At 46.1% G+C, this 23,922-nt stretch overlaps 1 protein-coding gene across 1 annotated transcript; it reads left to right on the forward strand.

Annotated features, from left to right (window-relative positions):
• The first annotated feature begins 528 nt into the window (after positions 1-528).
• TMEM269 (transmembrane protein 269) lies at positions 529-23,896 on the forward strand. The gene is made up of 10 exons (XM_024744771.1): positions 529-577; positions 5,603-5,610; positions 6,726-6,833; positions 8,037-8,145; positions 11,442-11,580; positions 15,253-15,350; positions 16,044-16,187; positions 16,835-17,035; positions 19,566-19,714; positions 23,864-23,896. The coding sequence occupies exons 1-10, from the start codon at positions 529-531 to the stop codon at positions 23,894-23,896; spliced, it is 1,038 nt and encodes a 345-aa protein (XP_024600539.1).
• The last annotated feature ends 26 nt before the right edge of the window (positions 23,897-23,922 follow it).

The raw sequence follows: 23,922 nt of genomic DNA on the forward strand, positions 1-23,922 counted from the left end.
GGTCGCACAGATGATACTTGGTCACTCAGTCCACAGGAGGTTGCTCTGGAGGCAGCCACGAAAGCCTCTGGCTGGGAGGCTGCAGGAAATGGGACACACACACACACTAGTGGTATAGTAGTTGATTCTTCCTACAGAAAGTTTCCCAGATTTTCAGAAGGTTTTGCGTGATAATGACATTTTGAGTAGGTGCTTTGTTATCCATTGTTGCATCAGTTACCACAAACTTAGTGGCTTTAAACAGCACACATTTATTATTTCAGAGTTTCTGTGGATCAGGAGTTGAGGCACACTTAACTGGGTCCTCTGCTTCAGGGTTTCTTTTCTCACAAGGCTGCAGTCGAATTACTGGCCAGGCCTGCGTCCTCATCTGAAGGCTCAGCTGAAGAAGGATCTGCTTCCAAGCTCACTGAAATTCTTGGCAGAATTTCAGTTCCTCAAGGGTCTGTAGGACTGTGGAGCTCTGTTTGCTAATGAACTGCTAGCCAGAGGCTGCCCTTAGTTCTTTGCTACATGAGTCTTACCAACATGGCAACTGTCTTCATCAAAGCCAACAAGGATGAGAGTCTGCTAGCAGGTTGGAAGTTATGGCAGTGACATCTCATACCTTGGCTGTGCTCTGTTAATTAGAAACAAGTCACTAGGCCAGCCCACACTCAAGGGAGGTAATTACCTAAGGGTATGAATACCAGAAGGTGGAAATCCTTGAATCTTAGAATCTGTGTGCCGCAGTGCTCAGTTGAGAGGGAGAAGGAAGGCTGTGGCTGGAAGAGGCAGTATTACAAAGTGGTTAGGCCTGGTGGCTTTGAAGTCACAGATCTGGACGTGACTCTCAGCTCTGACAGAATAACCTCCCCCTAGTGTTCCTGCTTCCTCCTCTGGTCCCTTCTCCAGTCCATTCTGTATTCAGTCATCAGCTTGATCTTTTGAAAATGCAAATCCACCTCACCCTTGACATCTATCCTAACCACTGGAACAAAGAGCAGTGTGATTCAGGAGCAAACTTTCTTCCGTTCAATAAGGTGTGCTCCTGGCACTGACCACCAGGTGGTGCCATTGTGCTTTCCTGATTAAGCCAGTTAACCAAGCTTAGAGAAAGTGGCATTGTGAAGTGATTTTGGAGGTGGCATCTCCTAGGGGGACTAGGACCCAGTGATTATAAACAGTAACCATTTTTCGCTCATCCATTCATCTATCCATCCATAAGTGAGTAATACTTAATTACTGAGTATTAAGTGCCTTCCAGGTTCCAGATTCTGGAGAATGACACAGGTGAGTAAGACAGGCCCCTATTTCCAGGAAGCTTACGGTCTAGTGGGGGAGAAAGCAAGTCAGCCATTACAACATGGTATAAGAAGGACTATGATAGAGGTGCACATGGAATATCATGGAGCACCGGGGAGGGCTGCTTAACTCAGCTTGGAGAATTTGAGAAGACTTTTTGGAAGAGCTGACACCTGCTTGGGTGTTGAAAAAGAAGCAAGAGTTAGAGCTTGTTTGGAGGCTCCAACTGTCTCTGTAGGAAGGTTGTCTTTGGGGGTTAGGGCAGGGTTTATTTTTGGATGGAGTTTATTTGTGAATGAACGAAGGGATATCCACTTAACAAGCCATATCGACCAGAGTAATTCTGCCAGTCGGGAAGGGTGGAGTGAGATAGGTCCCAGCCAGAACACTCTTACTTCTAACAGCTAGGAGATAGGTAGATGAGGAATCGGATGAAAAGCAATTCTAGACAAAAAATAGCATGTGGGGGACACTGACAAGAAGCAATATGACATTTGGGGAATTGCAGCTACAGTGAAGAATATTGGCCAGGTGGGTATGAGAGGAGAGCTAATTGAAGGGTTGGGGGTAGGGAGTTGGTAAAATTGGCCTTTTTAGAAAGCTCATCTTGGCAGTGGAGGATGAGTGGGGGAGAAACCACTGGGAGCCTCCAACCAGTCCAAGCAAGAGATGTTGGAGGCTTGAACAAAGATGGTGATGGACTGAGAGGTGTTGTATTTCATCAATTGTAAATGTACTTTCCTTCCCCCACATTTTAATCTCTCAGACCTAGATGCTTCTAGATGTCAGTAGTATGTCATCCTTTAGTAATGGTCTGTCTGAACAGTGGACGGCATCTCAGGCTTGATGAAGTATGGCATTTTCAAAGTACAGTAGATTGCCATCTTGTTAATTAACACGATGTGGCACAATGAGTAGAAGGAAAGAATCTTAGATAATGCTTGAATTTCTGGCTTGAGAGTGTGGATGGGGCTTCCCTGGTGGCGCAGTGGTGGAGAGTCCGCCTGCCGATGCAGGGGATGCGGGTTCGTGCCCCCGTCTGACAAGCTCTCACATGCCGCGGAGCGGCTGGGCCCGGGAGCCACGGCCGCTGAGCCTGCGCGTCCGGAGCCTGTGCTCCGCAGCGGGAGAGGCCACGACAGTGAGAGGCCCGCGTACCGCAAAAAAAAAAAAAAAGTGTGGATGGTGGGAATCCACTCAACAAAATGTGGACGAGGAAGACATCCCTGCTATTTTCCAAAATAATTAGCAATCTGTATTTGCCTCAATAATCCACCATGCTGGCCCTGCCTAGTTCACTGGGTGTAACAGCTGACACTACCTCCTTTTCTCCACATTAGCTTTCCAGAAGGAGGGAAAGAAGGCTTGCTTGTGTCCTTACCTTCTCAAGTTATCAGTCCACAAGTATTGAGAGTATTGGTGGTGTAGACACAAAGGTGATAAATACTGTTAAGTGAGCTTTTTTTCTGCCAAGCATAGCCAACTGTTTGATTTAATCTTTATATAATCCACCATCTATGAGGTATTATACAGTATTCCTATTTTACAGAGCTGGGGCATCTCAGACGTTAAGCAACTGGCCCATGGTTACACAGATAAAAAGTGGCAGAGGTCAGGCTCAGACATTACTATTTGATTAAAGTCTGACCATAGCTATAACCATAACCTGTTTTGGCCGATTAGGACAGTCCTAGAATATCTCTACATAGAGGTGTGAAGAAGTTAAAATACAAAAGCGACAGAGTAATGTGCATATGGGATACTATAGGAGTGGTTCACTTGAGTATTTAGCGATGAGCATGCAGACGATGTGTATCAAGGTCCAGAGAAGATAAGTAACTTACCTAAGGTCACACAACTTAAAAACAATTGAGCCCACATCTCTGGCACTAAAGCCCATGTGCAAACCCCCCACATACAAGGTAAGGTTCATTCCCTAAAGGAGTCAGAGCTTGGGAGGGAGGAGCTCCTAAGTGCCTGGAGTAATTAGACTTCCATGGTCCAAGCAGCATTCGATTCAGCGGACTACTTCCTACTGAAAAGCCTTGTTCTTCATTTTGATTTGGAATATTACCGTCTTCTGCTTCACTGACTGCATCTTTTCTGTCTCCTGACACTTATAGTTTGGACTGCTCTGGGGCCAAGTCTTTGGCCCTCTTTTCTTTCTCTACTAGGTGACCTAATCATTTCCCATGGCTTTAAATGCCACCCAAATGCTCTTGACTCACATGTGTGTCTCCAGTCCTGATCCCTCCCTGAGTTTTATGCAGACTTCATTTATGAAACAGCTTCACTTGATGTCATTACAAACCTAACGTGCCCAAAATAGAAGTCTTGAGTTATACCCCAAACCTGTTTTGTTACCAGTCCCTCTCTTTCCATCAGCACCTGTGTCACACTGCTGTTGAGGCCAGAAACCCAAGTCATCCTGATTCTGTTTGTTCTTCCCACATCAATCAGCAAGTCTTCTCAGCTCTGTCTTCAAAATACATCCCACGTCTGACTGCTGCTCGCCACCTCCACCCCTCCCCCCTTAGTCCAGGCCACCAACATCTCTAGCCTGGACGAATGCAGTAGCCTCCTAACTTGCCTCCCTGCCTCCATTCTCACCCTCCTTCATTCTGTTTCCACAGAGACTGTAGTCATTCTCTTAAAAATGTGAGTCAGATTATAATACCTCTGTAAAAAATGACCCCCATGCTCCGCAACGGGAGAGGCCACAACAGTGAGAGGCCCGCGTACGGCAAAAAAAGAAAAAAAACAAAAATGACCCCCAGATTTCTCATTACACTTAGAATAAAGTCCACACTCTTGCCAAGGTTCTATGTGATGTACCATTCTCAGTACTCACTGCATTTCCCACTGACTGTGCTCAGCTCATCCGCACATCAAGCCTGTTCCTGCTCCAGCGTCTTTACATTTGTAGCTCCATCTGCCTGGAACATTTCCCCCAAGGTCTTTTCATGGTTTGTGTCTTCTCAACATTTAGGTCCCTGCTCAAATATCACTTCACTCATTACCCTATCAGAAGTACCAACTCCTCTCACATCAAAATACTGCTGACCCCGTTTTGATTTCCATGGCACTTGTCGTGACTAGACATTATTTGTTGCCTTTGCCCCATACTTGAGTGTAAGTTCTCTGAGGGCAGAAACAGTGTCTGTCTTGTTTATTGCTATATCCCTAGCACCTAAAATAGTGCCTGGCATATAATAAATACTCTAATAATGTATGGATGGATGGACATCTGCAGCTCCGTACTTATATCCTGCAGGGCGTCTGAGTCAATGCAGCTAAGAGAAATAGAATGTGAGCCACATGTGTGATTTAAAATTTTTTAGCAGCTACATTAAAAAATAAGGAAAGACAGGTGAAATTGACTTTAATCATTTAACCCAGTATATAAGAATATTAACATTTTAACAAACAATACTAAAAATTAGTTATTTTACGTATTTTTTAAAAACTCAGTATTCAAACTCTGGTAAATGTACGGCTGCCTCAGTTCGGACTAGCCATATTTCATGTACTCGAGCCACATGCGGCTAGTGGCTATCATGTTAGTACAAGTGTAGACAGTCACCCTACTGTTCTTGTTCTCCAGAACGGGAGGAAGCTAGACACTTCTGGTGGTTGGGGAGGAGGGTGTTTCTTAGCTCTCCCTGCTTCGTCTCCCTCTTCTGAAGGAAGCCTTGGGGACGTCCAGGCTAACAGAGGCACGACCATGTCCTTAGAATGATGGTGATGGTGATGACTGAGCTGCTGCGCTGGGCTGAGCATTTCCTATAAACTCATTTAATTCTCACGGCAATCCCGTTTTACAGATTTGGTTGTGGAAACCAAAGTAACTTGTTCAGATTTACACATCTGCCAAGTGTTAGAGCTGGAATGTAAATCTGGCTAAAAGTTAAAGCCGGTATTATGATCATTATGTGACCATTTTTATTTTGCCACTTTAACGGTCCATGTAGCCTGGACAAATGAAGAGAAATACAAATGATAGGAAGGAGCTGACCTGACTCTTGGGCTTGGACTCCCAGCACAACTGAAGTTGCTTCCATCCTGATTCTCCCTTTTAGTTTCTCAAACACCTTAGGTGTGACTTCAGTGTCAAACTGTGTTCAGGTCTCAGATCCACTGATGAATAACGGTGTAACCTTCAGTAAAATCGAGTAATGCCCATTTCCTCTTCTGGAATCAGGGGCATTTGAGAAAATCCAGTAAGATGACCATAACGTCTGTAAAGCATTGAGCACAGTGCCCAGTGGCTAGTAGCCACTCGGACAGGCTAGGTCCTATACTTCTCTTCCCCCTCCAGGCTGCAAGGTGAGGCAAAGAGTCACTTGACCTCCTAGCTCCACCCCTTCTCTTCGCATATTCTGTGGGGCCCTGGAAGCTATTGCTGCTGGAACTTAGCAACTGGGTAGGTCAGAGAAAGTGGGGCAGGTATTAGAACTGGTGCTTGGGGTCCTGCCCAGTACTAACACGTTTCTCTCTGTGGCACATATTCATCCAGTTGCGGAACCTAAACGCCTCAGAGAGGCTCTTGCCTCCTGCCTCTCACTCCTCTCCCACACTCTTTTTTTTTTTTTTTTTTTTTTTGCGGTTCGCGGGCCTCTCACTGTTGTGGCCTCTCCCGCTGCGGAGCACAGGCTCCGGACGCGCAGGCTCAGCCGCTATGGTTCACGGGCCCAGCTGCTCCTCGGCATGTGGGATCTTCCCGGACCGGGGCACGAACCCGTGTGCCCTGCATCGGCAGGCGGACTCTCAACCACTGCGCCACCAGGGAAGCCCCTCTCCCACACTCTTGACATTCCATCTCACGGTGGCTCCTGGTCCGACTACTTCTCATTCCTTTCTGCTGCTGTCCAGCCCCCCTCAGCTCATGCAGTGTTACACAGCCTTCCTCCACGCTGGCTGCCAGGATAATCTTTCTAAACCAACCTGACCATGTCACTCCCCTACTTAAAAATCCCCTATTTTCAGGACTGAGTGTCAACTACTCAGCTTGTCATTGATCCAACAAGTATGGGGGCTGGGGGATGTACTTTATGCCTAAGCGTTCTTATGGGCACGAAGATACAGCAGTGCACCAAGCACAGCGAAAGCCCTGCCCACACGGATGGGGCTTACATTCTAGGGGCCCTTCACAGTCTGGACCCCAGCATCCCTTTACAGCCTTATCTCCCCGCAACTCCCTTCCAGCCCACCTCCCTCCCACACGCCGGGCACTCTGGTCTCTTCTCCTGCCAAGCCTGCCCACGCTCCCCATGTTAGACTAGTCCCCTCCTCTCAGATCCCTCCATTCCCCCTGCCGCGCCGCTGCAAGACCTAGGGCTCCCCGGCAAACTGAGGCCCCTCTTCCGGCCAACTAAAGCCCCGTGGCCCCTCCCCTGCCCCTCGGGGATTGTGAGCTAACAGCCAAGGGTGGGTGGTGAGAGGCTTGGGACGGCGCGGCTCCCCCTCTCCTGGGCTGGCCCCTCTCCACCGCCCAGAAAGCGGGGAAGGAGTGCGGGCCCCCACCCCATCTAAGAATGTCTGGTCCCCAGGTAAGCAGCCGCAGCGTCGCACGCGCCTCCCTCAGGGTGCTGTCGGCGACCACGGCCCTGGGGGGAAGGAGCTGTTCCGAAGCGCGGGCGCCCAGCCCCGGCTCCGTCTCTTCCATCTTTTCGCCTGGGCGTCGTCGCCGTCGCTGTTGTCCAGGACCGACGCGGCACAGCCGGCACGGGAGGGGCGAGGAGGGGAGCGCCAGTGTCTCCAGCTCGGACAGACCGGCGTCGGGAGGAGGCCGGCTCCCTGTCGGGCCGTTGGCCTCTAGGGTGGCGGGATGGATTGGGGGCGGCCAGTGGGGGGCGGGGCGTTTCTAACTCGAGGGGCTGTGCGCGTGGCTCACCGCCCGCGGGGGAGCGCCGCCTGGGGCCTTCTCGCTCCAACGCTGCGCGGGTTTCCAGGCAAGGCACCGACTTCGACACGCCTTGCCTCTCCTGAGAAATCGCCGGGTCCCACGCAACTCTCCCCTCTTCTTCCGCTAGCAGCCCCAGCGTCGGACATTTCAGCTCGCTCACCTCGTTCTCCTCACTCACCAGTCTCATGGCTGGTTTCCTTTTCTTCAGCCTCTCCCCTCGAGACCACCCTCCACCCCCAACCCACATCTGATCAAGACACCCCCTTACCAAATAAACATCACTGCCCGCCCACAGCGGCAAGGCAGGGTCACAGCAGCTATCACAACTGTGGCCTCCCTGTCGGCTTTGCCTCCTGGCAGCCCTGTCTCCCTGGGACCCAGCCTCCTCATTGGGCTTGCGCCCTTGCAATTTCCTTTGCCAGGAAGCACCCCCCTTTGTTTATGCCCGGAGACCCTCCGTAAATATCACATTGGCCAAGCCTTCCCCTGCCCCCACCCCAGACTTAGTCTTCCCTGGACACCCTCAGCAACCGGACATCCCCTTGTCCAACCAGAGTTGCCACACTGCCGTCACCGTCCCTACACACATCTGCCTCCCCTACCAGACTCCCAGCCTCCTGAGGGTGCCCAGAACACACAGGCCTGGCACACACAAGGCATCGGCAAATAAAGATCATAAACATTGGGTAGATGCTGGGTGTGCTGAGGGGCTGGATTGCTCACTTGAGAAGGCTTCTCACAGGACAGACTAGACAGGCTTGGAGTGATTCCGTGCAGGGAGAGGATCTCGGGCAAGCACCAGATTGCTCTATTAATTTAACAATCATTGAACAACTTCTGTTGTCAGGCCTCATGCCAGGCACAGGGGACCTCGGTCGGCACTCAAGTTCCTTCCCCCGTAGTAGAGAAGGAAGACCACATGGGCGGTGCCAATACAGAGTGCCAAGTGTCACGCGGTGAGCACAAGCAGATGTGGCGGTGCAGAGGAGGAGCAGCTCAAGACTTGAGGGGGTGTCAGGCTTCCCAAAGAGGCCCACCACCCAACCCAAGACCAGAGGTGGGCAGAGAAGGGGTCAAGGGGCAATGGAGAGAAGAGGCTGAGAGTCGAGCAGGGCTTCGTCACAAAGGGCTTGCATACCACATGAAGGAGCTGGACTCCATCCTGAGGGTGTCGGGGAGCCACTGATGGCCTCCGAGGAGCCGGGGAGCGACGTGAGCTCTGACCCCCTCCTCTGAGACGCCTCCTCTGAGCCCCCTGACAGGCGGGGCCCGTCTTCTGTGCTCCCTCAGCAGCCTTGTCACCTCCTGTGCAGGGTTGAATGCCTCTGCCAGACTGAGCTTTTTGAGAGATGAGACCAGGTCTTAATCTTCTCTGTCCCAAGACCAAGTGCTGAATGAATGGATTTTTCCTTTTTTCTCTAAATTTCAACAGCTCTTACTCTCAGCTCCACATCCTTCCATACCTGGGGCCTGTGCTGCAAACGGCTTTTAATTGGGAAAGAGGAGGCCCAGTTCCAATCCCAGCTCCACCATTTGCTGGAACAAGTTGCTTAACTGTTCTGAAACCTCAGTTTCCCCATTGTTAAGATGAGTTACCACCATGAACTGTAAGTCTCCACAGGCATGCATGAGTCTGTTTTCCTGAACAGACTGTAAATTCCATGGTCCAGGCAGGGACCAAGGGCTTTCCCCAGCACCTTGCTCAGTCTGAGCTTACAACGAATACTACGATCAGTCCTGTTGGTTGGTAGACAGCAGAGTACACAGGAAAGAACACGTATGGTGAAGTTGGAAGTCTTGTTCTGCCACTTCCAGTGTGACCTTGAACAAGGTTCTTCCCCTCTCTGAGTCTTCTTTGCCTTACCTGGCAGACCTCACAGGGCCATTGGAAACCACAGAGGTGAAAGCGCTTTGTGAATGAATGAGATACTATAGTAGGCAATTAATTGCCCATTAATTAAAAAAACAACCAGGGGCTTCCCTGGTGGCGCAGTGGTTGAGAGTCCGCCTGCAGATGCAGGGGATGCGGGTTCGTGCCCCGGTCCGGGAAGATCCCACATGCCGCGGAGCGGCTGGGCCCGTGAGCCGTGGCCGCTGAGCCTGCGCGTCCAGAGCCTGTGCTCCGCAGCGGGAGAGGCCACAACAGTGAGAGGCCCACGTACTGCAAAAGAAAAAAAAAAACAAAAAAAACCCCGTGTAGTAGTATAGATGAGGTGTGTCTCGTACTTGGTGGACACACTCCAGGTATCTGCTGACTGCCTCTGAGATGCTGGGATGCTGCTCTTCCAGGTGCAGACTAGGCTGGAACAGAGGTGCTTGGTCTTGCTCGGGTCAGCCCTGAGACTCAAGACAGACCAGGAGGGAAGGGTTGATAGGGAGGGAGCAGGCATCCAATCCTTTGCCCCCCTCCCATCCCAGATTTCTCGGACTAGCATTGCTTCCCTGTCTTAGGTTTTGAGGGGACCTGGCATGACAAGGTCTCAGGAGTCCCAGTGGCTTTGTCATTGTAGCTACTGATACCCCTTGGTGAATGAAGCTGGCCTATGGGAGCAGTTAGCTCCACCGTGCTGCCTGATAAACTCCCAGCCCCAAATTCCAAGTCCGGCCCCCTTCAGCCTCTGACATACTGGTGGCAGTATTTATGGGAAAGGACCATGATTTGTCTTAGCTCTTGCCCAGACCAGAAGGGCCTGGGGCTGTACAGAGGGGCTGTATGGAGGCAGAGTCTCAGCTTCCTCACCTTGAAAATGAGTGGGGATTAAATGAGAAAACACCTTGGAACTTGTACATTTTACTCACGTGCAGGATTGCTATTTGTGGGTAGTGTGTTTACAACCAGTGGGGCCTCCCTGTTTCAGAGAACGCTGGGGCTCTTTCTCCAAAAGAAAGTTTCACAGACAGTGTATGTGTAAGGAGTGCACATGTTTGGTCTTAGAGCGAAAACGGACACAGAGAGACTGTGAAAATGGCCAGGGCCAGCTGATTCCCTGCTGCTGAGAGAGGCTGAGGGAAGGGAGGAGGCCTGGGCAGGGCCTGCTCCTGCACGGGGAGGCCGTAACTGCCCAGCCAGACTGGCCATCCGAGCTCCCTCATTGCCCACACAAACCGCCTACTCCACAAACCTCCTGCTGCTGAGATTATGCCCCCTTTAAGAAGCACCAGATTTAGAATCAAACAGGAGGGATTGGGCTTCCCTGGTGGCGCAGTGGTTGAGAGTCCGCCTGCCGACGCAGGGGACACGGGTTCGTGCCCCGGTCCGGGAGGATCCCACATGCCGCGGAGCGGCTGGGCCCGTGAGCCATGGCCGCTGAGCCTGCATGTCCGGAGCCTGTGCTCCGCAATGGGAGAGGCCACAACAGTGAGAGGCCCGCGTACCGCAAAAAAAATAAAATAAAATAAAACAGGAGGGATTGATTCTCCTCACCTAATGTGTGACTTTGAGCAAATACCTCCATTTCTCAGGACCTCAGTTCCCTCATTCATGAAACGGGGAGAATTATGGCACTATCTCCTAAGGTTGTCAGGATCAGAAGAGAGAACGTGGTGGAAGTGCCATGTGAATTATTTAGCGCTGTCCATATTCATTTTCTGTTGCTCATCTCTTCCCCTATTGACACTTGGGGCACCTCAGCCACAGCCCTGTCTTTCTGAGGGAGTGAGTGTGGTCTCCGGGACAAAGGAGCCTGAGTCTGCAGCCGGCCCTTTGTGCTTCCTTCCCTTCAGGTGGCCTCTCTCCCTCTGGGCCACTCCTGGGGGTGAGGGGGTTACCCCTTCCCAGTGTTTTTGTTCCTGTGGGGCTCACTCCAAAGTATTAAAAGTAGCCTTATAATTAAAAAAAAAAAAGGAAAAAGAAAGGAGGGCTCATTTATGATAAAGTTCTCTATGACAAGGGCTCATCTCTCAGATAGGGGAAGGGCACATACCCCTTGGACCCTGGGCCATGGGAGTGCCAGGAGGGCCAGCATATGGGGTAGAGGGAGGTCTGTGCTGTAGGGCAAGGGGTGTAGTCAGAGAGGGGTGGAAGCTATGGTCGTGCTGGTTCACTCACTTTGCTATTGAACTTCCCCAGGCGCTCATCTTCAGCACCTTTGTCTTACCTCCTGGGTCTCCTCCATCTACCAATATGAAACCATGTTGGGAGGGCGCAGCTCTGGGATGAGGTCTAGGGGAACAGGAGCTACTGGGTCCCTGGGAGCCTCCTTTGGGACTCTTTGACCTTGACAACCCCTTGTCCCTCTCCCCTGGGCCCCAGGTCAGCACACCAGTTTCTTCCTGACCAAAGAGCAGAGCCACGCCCAGATGAATGAATTTTCCTCGAAGGATGTTGCCAGTGCCTTGTCCGTGGCCAACATGATCCTGGGGCTCTTCTCCATCTTCTGCAGTTTCTGCAAGTAGGTCTGGGGCCCAGCAAGCTCTTAGCCAAGAGCTGGAGCCAATGGCATGAGGGAAGGAGTGGGGAGTCTAGAGCCAAGCTCTGAGGCGTACAGATCAACTGGGGGCAGGAGAGAGTGCAGTAGGTTGGGAGTCAAGGGGTCAAGATCCTGGCCTCAGTTCTACCACCAGCCTGATATGCGACCTTAGCTAGGTCATATCTTGAGCCTCAGTTTCTCCATCTTTAAAACAAGCAGCTCACACTATGATCTCTATAGTTCCTTCCAGCTATGGCAATCTAGAATGGTTTCTATGAGAAAATCAAGAGGTTTTGAGATTTCTGTTCTGGTGGCCTTTGCACAATCCTTGGGTAGGCAGGCGACCATTAAATTTTTTTGATTCTTAAATTAGAGCATATGATCTGGCAGAATATTTGAAATTAGCACTGTTCTGGAAACTCTGAGACATGTATATGGCCCCCCCCAAAAAGCTGTAGGCATATTATGTTTCTATAAATTGAATCATATTTCAATGGCTTTGGGAAATCAGCTCTTTAAAGATAAGTCCTTTATAATGCAAATAACACTCCTAATCTGTTTGATTCTTTATAACCATGAGCAAGTGACTTCTCTGGATCTGTTTCTCAACCATAAAATAAGAGGATTTTACCTGATTATGTTTAAGTTCCCTTCCAGTTTGAAAATTATATGATTCTCTAAGTCTGGGTTTTTGGGGTCTCATAAAGTGGGACATACCTGCAGCAGAAAATCGCTCTCTTCTTAGTTCCACCTAATCTTCTGGGAGTGTAGTTTTTATGCCATAATGGTGGGCCCAATTCCCTTTAGACACATAGGTATGGGCCTAAACAAAGGAAATACTAAGGTTGTTTGGGGACAGCTGAGGTCTGGGGTCAGGCTCTCTGTTTGCTTCTGCTGGGCCACCCAAGCATTGCAGTCAGGGTGTCGACTTGCGTATGGCCTCCTAGGGCAGTCTGGTCTGAGATTGTGGTAGCTGATTTCAGAGGAGTCTGGGAGCATGTGCTGGAAAGAAACATAGAATCCTTGAATGTAGGGTCTGAAAGATATCTTAGAAATCATTCAGAGCATCAAAATACATGAGACAAAAACTGATATAACTACAAGCAGAAACTGGTGACTGTATTATCATAGTTGGATATTTCTATACCCCTTTATCAGTAATTGATAGATCCAGCAGGCAGAAAATCAGTAAGGATATAGTTGAATTGAACAGCACCATCAATCCACTGGATCTAATTGATATTTATAGCATACTTCATCCAACAGTAGCAGAATACACATTCTTCCCAAGATCACCAAGATAGACCACATTCTGGTCTGTAAGACATACCTTAACAAATTAAAGAAAAATAGAAATCATACAAAGTATGCTCTGAGGCCATATGGAGTTAAACTAGAAATTAATAACAGAAAAATAACTAGAAAATTCCGAAATAAATGGAGGTTAAACAACTCACTTCTAAATAATACATAGATAAAAAAGGAGTCTCAAGAGAAATTTTAAAAAAATATTTTGAACTAAAAGAATGTGAAAATACAACTTATCATAATTTGTGAGATGCAGTAAATGCAGTACTTAGAGGGAAATTTATAGCATTGAATGCATATATTAGAAAAGAAATCTGCTCTGTAAAAGACCACATCAAGAGAACTAGAAGACAAGCCACAGACTGGGAGAAAATATTTGCAAAAATACATCCAATAAAGAACTACAGTCCAAAATATACAAAGCTTAACGCTCATCAATAAGAAAACAACCCAATTAAAAAAGGGCCAAAGACCTTAACAGACATCTCACCAAAGAAGATATCCAGATGGCATTTAAACATATGAAGAGATACTCCACATCATATATCATCAGGGAAATGCAAATTAAATGGCAATGAGATACCACTATACACCTATTAGAAGGACCAGAATCCAGAACACTGATAGCAACAAATGTTGCTGAGGATGTGGAGCAACAAGAACCCTCATTCATTGCTGGTGGGAATGCAAAATGGTACAGCTACTTTGGAAGACAGTTTGGTGGTTTCCTACAAAACTAAACATACTCTTACCATATAATCCAGCAATCACACTCCTTGGTATTTATCCAAATGAATTGAAAACTACGTTCAAAACCTGTACTTGGATGTTTATGATGTTTTATTCATAATAGCCAAATCTTGGAAGCAACAAAGATGTCCTTCAGTAGATGAATGGATAAATAAATTGTGGTACATCCAGACAATGGAATATCATTCAGTGTTAAAAAGAAATGAGCTATCAAGCCCTAAGAAGACATGGAGGAACATTAAATGCATATTATTAAGTGAAAGAAACCAATCCAAAATGACTACATATTATATGACTCCAACTATATGACATTCTGGAAAAGAAAATATGTGTCCAAAAATATGGAGACAATAAAAGGATCAGTAGTTTCCAGAGGGGTTGAGGAGGACATAAATAGGTAGAGCACAGAGGGTTGTTAGGGCAGTGAAAATTCTCTATATGATATTATAATGATGGATATATATATCATTATACTTTTATCCAAAACCATAGAACGTATAACACCAAGAGTGAGCCCTAAGGTAAACTATGGACTTTGAGTGACTACAGTGTGTCAGTGTAGGTTCATCCTTGGTATGTACCAAGGCCAGAATGCACCATTCTGGTGAGTGATGTTGATAATGGGAGAGGCTATGCATATGTGGGGCTAAGGGGTATATGGGAATCTCTGTATTCCTCTCAATTTTGTTGTAAACCTAAAACTTCCCTAAAAAAATAAAGTCTTAGAAAAAATGGAAAAGAAGGAAGATCTAAAATCAATTATGTAAGCTTCCACCTTAGGAAACTAGAAACAAATGAGCAAATTAAATCCACAGTAAGCAGAAGGAAAGAAATAATAAAAATTAGAGCAGAAATCAATGAAATCGAAAACAAGAAATCCATTAAAAAAATCAATGAAACCAAAACCTGGTTCTTTGAAAAGATCAATAAAATCAATAAACCTCTAGCCAGGCTAACCAAAAAAAAAAGACAAGACACAAATTACCAGTGTCGGAAATGAAAGTGGAGGAATCATTACACGGACATTAAAAGCATAGGAAAGGAATATTGTGAACAGCTCTGTGTCCACAAACTCCATAGCCTAGATGAAACAGACCAACTCCTTAGAAGATACAAGCTACCAAAACTCACCCTAGGAGAAACAGATAATCTAAATAGGCCTATACTTATTAAATAAATCATTTGGTACAAACCCTTCATTTTATAGATGGAGGAACAGAGACCTAGGAAGGAAGAGTGGTTTATCTGAGATGGTTGTAGAGGCTGGACTAAGGCCTAGGACCCCCCTTGCCACTGAATGTGCCTGGAATTTAGCATTGAAAGGGACCTTAGTGATTACTGAGGGGGTTGAGGGCACCCCTTTAAGACTGTGGGTTGAGAATGAGTATGGAAGGGTTGTAGATATGTGTGAGGGTGTGTGTGTGTGTGTGTGTGTGTGTGTGTAAAGCAGCACATATCAGAAAGGATGTGAGTGTGGGGAACACGTAGGGGTGTGTGTATGTGTGCTAGCGTAGGAAGCATATAGCGGGAGGGGGGTGGAGTCCAGTGGAGACTATGAAAGAGCTGCCCTTTGGGGCCTGCTGGCCTGCATTTTAGGAAGTCCCCCTGTGCCTCCTGGATGCTTTTGGTCAGCTTTCTATTAGACATGGCTATCGGGACAATGACCAGACACCTCAACATCTGCTCCACATCAGGTGAGTCCAGGCCTCAGACTCATAATCCCTGACCCCAGGAGCACCATTCAGGTCAGTTTCTCCATCCTCTGAAATACAGCAGGCTTCCTTGAGTCACCACTCCAGTTCACATCCCTCTGAGTGTAGCAGAAGCAGCCCTTGTACAGGAGTTTGTGAGCCCCACAGTCTAGATCTAGCTCCTCTGCTGGTTCGCTTATTGATCGCTGGCTGTCTTTGTCCTGGCCTTCAGTGGGCTTACCTGCCCCGTCTCTCTCTTCAGGGCGGATCTGGGAGTGGGAGTGGTGGTTGTAGTCACGGGGGAGTGGGGAAATGAAAAATTACCCCAAGCAGAGCTGCTGGTTTAAAATATGACAAAATATTTCCATGCAAGATTTTGCTTGAAAAAAAAGGGTTCCACAGCTTATCGATACGTTCCCAATTGTAGTCCAACCCTTGCGTGTTAAAGGATGGGAAAACTAAGACCTAGACAGGGAAAGACTTGTCTAAGGCCATGTGGTCAGTTTGAGGCAGAGCCAGAAGGACATCCTAGTCTTTGATCAACAGGCCCCCCTGGGAAGCAGCTGTTGCCCTCTGGCCCCTTAGGGACCTGACAAACAGGATCCTGCTTGTCCTCACTCCAGCTCCCCCACTAGAAGGGACTAAAGTATAAGACATATGAGTGTAAGTTCTTCTAACCTTGGCCTTCTGGAACAGGAGCCAAGCTGAATGACTTTGCTGTCTTCACCACCTTTGGCCTGGCCTCAGCCCTGCTTCTAGGCATGGATGGGCCTCTGAATGGCTTCCTGGCCATCATCTATGTGTTGGCTATTTCAGTCCGCCTCTGTTTCTATTCAGCTGGTGAGTGGAAGCCAGCCTTATGGCTGAGGGTAGGGAACCATGGAGGGGAGAAGCTGTTGGAGGCCGGAAACGTGAGGTGCAGTAATTGACTCCTCTCCTTCCTTTTACGGAGACCCCCTTCCTTCCTTCTCCCCTGCTCTAGGCCCACTGGAGACTGAAGGCTGCATTGGCAGAGACCTGTTCTAGGGGGCGGGAACCCTTGGTTCTTGAACCAGCTGTGCCTTTTTCTTGTAGTGTGACCTTTGGATGGAGCATATGAATTCACAGACTCTGGTACTAGAGGTCATACTCCAGTTTCCCATAACAGATGGAGAAACTGAACTCTGGTGAGGGTAATTACCTTGCCTAAGGTCACAATGCAAGGGATTGCAGATGCAGACAGAAAGATCTCAAAGGACCCCTCTACAGAGGCTTCCTAGGGGCCAAGGCATAGGCCTGGTCCTAGCTGCCTGCTTTACCTTGAGGATCCAGTGCAAAACCCACACATCATCTCTAAATAACTAAGTGCTTTATGGCTGGCCACTGCCCTGGGATTAGGGGATTTGGAATGTGGGGCAGGGAGGACCCAAAGAGAGAAGGGCGGATTCCTCTGGTGGGTGCTTTAGAGCAGTGGGAAGCAGCAAACCCCATCTTTTCTTTCCCTGCAGGCGTTCCCTTCACATACAAGGGTCTACCCTGCCCCTATGCTTCCTGTGTTTTGGCCTCCACCTCCCTCCTGACCAAAGGCAACACATTCATTCTCTCTTGCATGGCCTCATTCATGATTCTATTCATGATGGACCAGAGCTACTACCCACATGACGAAATCCTGGAGTCTGAGAACTGGAAAAAAATGGTCTATCTGGGAGGTGAGTGAAAATACTGCTCTTAAACGTCACTAGTGATCATTTATTGTCACTGCTGCTCATTGCCACCCTGTACCTCGTCCCCACATTCCCTCTCTGTTTCACCCTGCTTTACTTTTCTCCATAGAATTTATCATCACCTGATGTGTATTTACTTGTTTGTTGTCTATACACACTAAACCTGCCCACCCCCCCATAGAAGATTCTTTTTTATTTGTGCTATAATTCCTAGTACCTAGGATTGTGCCAATCACATAGTAGATGCTCAATAAATATTTGTTGGATATCACTAAGTTCAATAGAAATTTAGGGAACACTGACCATATGTGAGGTGCTAGGAATCAAATCGGTAAACCAGACAAATACTTCCTGCCTCAGGATTTACAGTCCGATAGGGGAGACAGACATCAAACAAATCATGGCAGAAATAACTAAAAATATATAGTTTTGATGTGCTGTGAAACTATAGGGTGCTCTCAGAGGGCATCAGAGGGTGACCTAATTTAGACTGGAATGCCTTAAGGATGGGAAAGGATCCTTAAGGAGGTGACATTTAAACGAAATCTGGGTAAAAGTGGTCAAAAGGTAAAAACTCCAGTTACAAGACAAGTTCTGGGCATGTACAGCATGGTGGCTACAGTTAACAATACTGTATTGGCTTTTTGAAAGTTGCTAAGAGAGTAGATCTTAAGTTCTCATCACAGGGAAATAATGTGTAACTATGTGAGGTGATGGATATTAAGTAAATTTATTATGGTTATCATGTTGCAATATATACAAGTATCAAACCGTTGTTGTTACACTTTGGACTAATAACAATGCTATATGTCAATGATATCTCAATAAAACTGGAAAAAAATTTAAAATACATGAAAACTGCAAGATGATTGGCCAAGTGGTGGGAAGGATGGTTCAGAAAAGGAAACAATTTTTGAATGCTCTGAGGCAAGAACAGCTGGATGCATTAGTGCACCAGTGTGGCTGGACTTGCTGAGAGAGGGCTTGTGACAGACTGAGGCCACTGAAGTGAGCAGACTGGGCAGGATTGGGCATTGGATCCTGTAGGCAAATGAGAAGCCTTTGAAGGGATTTCTGAGCCGCAGTTTTAAACGATCACTTGGACTGTAATGAAGAGAACAGATTGTAGGAGACTAAGAATAGAAGTAGGAAAACCAGCTTTTTGTCAGATGAGAGGTGATGGTTGCGGTGGAGATGAAGAGATTTGGCATAAATGTCAAAATGACATAGTTAATTCATATGAATTGCATTTCCATCAAAGTATTACCACAGTCAGGTTGGTAGGGATTTTGGTTGACATTTGTAATTGAGTTTGATACGGTAACACAGGGACAAAGTTGGTTTGGTCAACTTTGAAGCATGCAAAGCTAAACTCACCTGTCATCTAAACTGGCCCTGTGTGGGGCTAGCTTCTGCTATTAAATCTCACACTGTTACTTGTTTTCCAGACTTCTGCAACAAAGTTAAAGGGGAAGAATAACATCTCACGTTTGTAGTACTTCCATAAATTTCTTTCACACATTACCCATTCAATCTCATTATGACAGAGGGTGAGAGGCATTATTATTCCTCTCTTAAGGTAATAAACAGGCTTTTAAAAGTTAGGTGACTTGCCCAAAGTCACACTGGTGATAAGTGGCAAAGTATGGACTTTTCTAAAGCCAGGTTTTGGGACTCCAAATCCCATGTTCATTCTACTACATCACAGCGGTATCCATTACAGGATCACTCATGCATTACCATTCCAGAGGAGGCAGGACAACCAACAAATCTGTATTCTGGGGAGTAATAACCACCTGTCCTAGGCAGTCAGAATATTGTAAGTGTCAGTGTAGGGAACTGTTTACTATTCAAGTTTCCAGGCCCACCTTGCAAGCAGGCCTTTCTAAGGATAGCAGTCTCAGGCCTGCTATGTTAATTCTTTTCTGCATGCATAAAATATTTTATTGACCCTTATCTCATGTTAAACTTGAAACAATTAGGAATATTTTTTTTCTTTGTTTTTTTTTTCTAACAAGAGATCTGGGCAACTCAAATTTATTCTTGGCTAAGGCTGACTTCTGATCTGAATTTGACAAAATGGAGCCTGAGATTGCATTAGATTGTAATTGTCTAGTTACACAGGGACAAACTCTGCAAAGGCAGGGATCATGTGTCATTGGTTTTAGTGTCTTAGGCTCTGTGAGTAAAAACTGAAGGCCAGGGCTTCCCTGGTGGCACAGTGGTTGAGAGTCTGCCTGCCGATGCAGGGGACACGGGTTCGTGCCCCGGTCTGGGAAGATCCCACATGCCGCGGAGCAGCTGGGCCCGTGAGCCATGGCCGCTGAGCCTGCGTGTCCGGAGCCTGTGCTCCGCAACGGGAGAGGCCACAACAGTGAGAGGCCCGCGTATAGCAAAAAAACAAAAAAAACAAAAAAAAACCTGAAGGCTGGAAAGATGGGAATGGGAAGTACAGGGTGGAAAATACACATAAGACAGCTTCATAAAAATTGAGTGTTTGCCTTTTTTCTTCCAGGTGTCATCATGGTGTTTTTGTCTCCATTGTCGCTAACTGCTTTTTACTGCCTGATGTGGTCACTCTCCTACATCTTCTTTCCAGATGCTCTGTGGCACAAGGCAGCATGTCTTAAGCTGCAGAACTTCTTGAAGTTTGCAGAACAAAGTGTATGGCAAATATGCGTTAAATCTAAGATTAAATGAAAACTAAAAGTCCAATGAAGTCCACATTGCTATTTGACTCTAAAGGAACAGACAGCACCCTCCTCTTCCCCACGGCTTTCTGTTTGTATCTCTGTTATATCATTTGTATTTTTTTCATGGTTAGATGAATATGTCTGTTTCCCACTAGATTTTAAGCTCCTTGAGTTTACATTTTCATATTTCTGCTCCCTGCCACAGTGCCCCACACTCAAAAACATTTACTTTGTTGATGAATTGATTTGGTTGTGCATTCTAGTGAGTTATATACAAGGTTACTATAATGTAGTAAGACTCTTACAAATATACATGGGCTCAGACATTTTAGTGTGATGTCCTTCAATGCTGAACCCTCATTTCACTGATGCTATCCTTCATCAAAATATTTTAGGAACTCCAGGTCGAGAAATGTCTTCACATAAGCTTTTAGAGGCCAGCACCTAGCACAGTGCCTGGACATAGTAGGTACTCAAAAAATACTTATTTTACTCTGAACCAACCAAATTTAGTCCAAAAACCTAATATTCAATATTAGCCAGTGATGTCCTCTTTTTTCTTTTTTTTTTTTTTTTTTGCGGTATGCGGGCCTCTCACTGTTGTGGCCTCTCCCGTGGCAGAGCACAGGCTCCGGACGCGCAGGCTCAGCAGCCATGGCTCACGCGCCCAGCCGCTCTGCGGCACGTGGGATCTTCCTGGACGGGGGCACGAACCCGTGTCCCCTGCATTGGCAGGCAGACTCTCAACCACTGCGCCACCAGAGAAGCCCGTGATGTCCTCTTCTTAAACCAAAACCACATTAGCTATCAGATTTGGCCTCAAATGATTTTTGGCTATATCTAAAACTTGAACTACATTCAAAGGAAAAAGATGCAATTCTGAAAGAGGATTTCCATGTCCATTTTGAGCCATAGCAGCAGAGCTAAAATAAATATGTAGACTTCCAAGAGGACTGTTTTGAACGGGAAAATACACATTTGATTGTATAAATTGTACTTTGTTCATAGCAATAATAATCATACTACACTGCCTCAAAAAAATGTTTAGGTTATACCAATATGAGGATAGCCAGCTAAGAGCCTCTTGACTTAACAGAGGGACACGTGCTTCCTTCTACCTATATGAAAGTAAGGCTACACTTCTGCTCTGGCTCTGGGGTCTCAGGATGCTAATGCTATAACCATTCAGTGTCTTTACGTCCTCAGTCAGGAATCAAAATAAAAAATAGAACTAAAATAGAACTTGTTATAAAATTAACTAGATAAATAAAATAAAATATTCTAACACATAACAGATCTTAGGAACAAGTGGGAAGGCCAAGACTTAGAAAACATACTTCTCAAGCATCTTTTCTGATAACAACGGTATGAAACTAGAAATCAACTACAAGAAGAAAGGTGGGGAAAAAAATCACATATATGTGGAGACTGAACAACATGCTACTGAACAACTAGTGGGTCAACAAAGAAATCAAAGGAAAAATAAAAATTATCTGAAGACAAATGAAAGTGAAATTTTGACATGCCAAAACCTATGAGATGGGGGCTTCCCTGGCGGCGCAGTGGTTGAGAGTCCGCCTGCCGATGCAGGGGACACGGGTTCGTGCCCTGGTCCGGGAGGATCCCATATGCCGTGGAGCGGTTGGGCCCGTGAGCCATGGCCGCTGAGCCTGCGCGTCCGGAGCCTGTGCTCCGCAACGGGAGAGGCTGCAACAGTGAGAGGCCCGTGTACCGCAAAAAAACAACAAAAAAAAAACAAAAAAAAACTATGAGATGCACCAAAAGTGGTACTAAGAGGGAAGTTCATAGTAATACAGGTCTACCTCAAGAAACAAGAAAAATCTCAAGCACTCTAACCTTACACCTGAAGAAACTAGAAAAAGAAGAACAAGTGAAGCCCAAAGTTTGCTGAAGAAAGGAAATATTAAAGATCAGAGCAGAAATAAATGAAGTAGAGACCGAAAAGACAATAGAAAAGATCAATGAAACTAAGAGCTGGTTCTCTGAAAGACAAACAAAACTGACAAACCATTAGCTAGACTCACTAAGAAAAAAAGAGAGAAGGTAATGATAAATAAACTCAGAAATGAAAGAGGAGCAATAACAACAGATACCACAGAAGAACAAAGGATCAGAAGAGAATATCATGATCAGCTATACATCAACAAATTGGGCAACCTAGAAAGAATGGATAAGTTCTTAGAATCATATAGTCTTCCAAGAGTGGATCATGAAGAAACAGAAAATCTGAATAGATCGATCACTGGTGCAGAGATTGAAACAGTAATCAAAAACCTCCCCTAAAACAAAATTCCAGGGCCAGATGGCTTCACAGGTGAATTCTACAAAACATTCAAAGAAGAATTAATACCTATCCTTCTCAAACTATTCCAAAAAATAGTTGAAAAGGAGGGAGCACTTCCTAACTATTTTACAAGGCCCACATCACCCTAATACCAAAACCAGACGAAGAAAACACAAAAAAAATTACAGACCAGTATCACTACTGAACATAGATGCAAGAATCCTCAACAAAACATTGGCAAACCAAATACAACAATACATTAAGGATCATACACCATGATCAAGTGGGATTTATCCCAGGGATGGCAGGATGGTTCAACAACCACAAAGCAATCAATGTGCTACACCACATTAACAAAATGAAGTATGAGAACCATATGATCATCTCAATAGATGCAGAAAAAGCATTTGACAAGATTCAACACCCATTTATGATAAGAACTCTCAATAAAGTGGGTATGGAAGGAATGTACCTTGACATATTAAAGTGCATATATGACAAACCCACAGCTAACATCATACTCAATGGTGAAAAACTGAAAGCTGAAACAAAAGCTTCATGTAACAATATCCTTACCACATGTGATATTTTACAATCTGTTCTATTATTTCATTAAAAAGAAAAGCTGGTCACAATTTATTCAACTGATTTTACAACCACCTACAGTTTGCAATACTAGAAAACTTCTCTAGGATGAACTATATCCAGGGCTGCAACATGTTAATACAAGCAGTTCCCAACTAAGGATCAGAATCTTTCCAACCAATGCTCATATATTAATTGGTTATTTGAAATTTGAAACATATCCCATGAAGTAAGGTAGTTGGGAAGTAATATTTACTGAGTAGTTATTAAATACATTATCTTACTTATTTCTCAATGAATGATCTTGAGAAGAAGAAAATATTATTCCATTACACAGATGGGAGAAGAGTGAGGCTTGGAGAGGTCAATAACTTATCCAGTGCAGTAAAGATGGCACTTGACCCCAAGTCATCTGACTCCAAAAACTGCTCTTTCCAACATACTAATACATCATTTCCTTAGGTTTATGACAGCTTACTCCAAACCCCCATTTCTCCAAAACACAAAACTGAAAAATCTGCATTCAACCCAAATTCAGTAGGATCCTATAGAACCTAATTACTGCTTATGGGGATAATCTATGTAGAGGTATTCCTTGACTATAACTTAGGCTCTCAAAACACATTCTCCACAGGGATAGTAAGCTCCTTAACTCCGCCGTTTATTCCTAAAACAAACACAACAATGGGAACAGAATTCTCAGTGACTTCAGAGCAGCAGGGAGACAAAGGAGAGGGGAATTGCTGGAGATATTCCCAGCACCACTAGGGAAAATACAGGCATTTCCAGTGTGGAGAGTAATGGAGGTGGCAGTGTTGGCTCTTGTGCCCTCGCTGAGCGATCTGCCTCATTTCCATATGTGTTCTGCTTCTAGGCCTAATAAGGTGAAAGATGAAAATGAAAAATGAAAAACCAAAAACTAAAATGAGAAACCAAAAGCGCCTCACTCCCCTCCCCCTGCTGGTACAAGCCTACCACTAGCTGTCCACATTCATAGGGTGACAGGAATCCTAGCTTCAAGCCTCTAACCAGAGTTGTGGCTCATCTGGGAGCAGAGGCCACATATTTATACCCGTGTGGCTAAAACCTTAGGGTCTGTAGGGTCTGCAGAGCTTTAGGCCCAGGAAGAATGAAATCTGGAAGCAGCCATGTTCTCTCTCTCCTCTCCTCTCCGCTCTCCTCCCGAAGGAGAAAGGGTCCCCTCTGCTCACCTCAACTTTGCCTGCCTAGTACGTTCTTTTGGACTCCACCTTCTATGGCTAGGCGCCCTGACCTAAAGTATGAGCAAA

Source organism: Neophocaena asiaeorientalis, unplaced genomic scaffold (assembly GCF_003031525.2).
Source record: "Neophocaena asiaeorientalis asiaeorientalis breed wild unplaced genomic scaffold, Neophocaena_asiaeorientalis_V1.1 scaffold478, whole genome shotgun sequence".
In the NCBI taxonomy this organism is placed as follows: Eukaryota; Metazoa; Chordata; class Mammalia; order Artiodactyla; family Phocoenidae; genus Neophocaena; species Neophocaena asiaeorientalis.

Bases quoted from the DNA above. Each gene is read 5' to 3' on its own strand.
- TMEM269 (XM_024744771.1), top strand. From the start codon at position 529: ATGGCAACTGTCTTCATCAAAGCCAACAAGGATGAGAGTCTGCTAGCA. The intron at 16,188-16,834 runs GTGAGTGGAAGC...CTTTCCCTGCAG, and splicing joins CCTCTGTTTCTATTCAGCTG to GCGTTCCCTTCACATACAAG. The intron at 19,715-23,863 runs GTATGGCAAATA...TTGCCTGCCTAG, and splicing joins TGAAGTTTGCAGAACAAAGT to TACGTTCTTTTGGACTCCAC.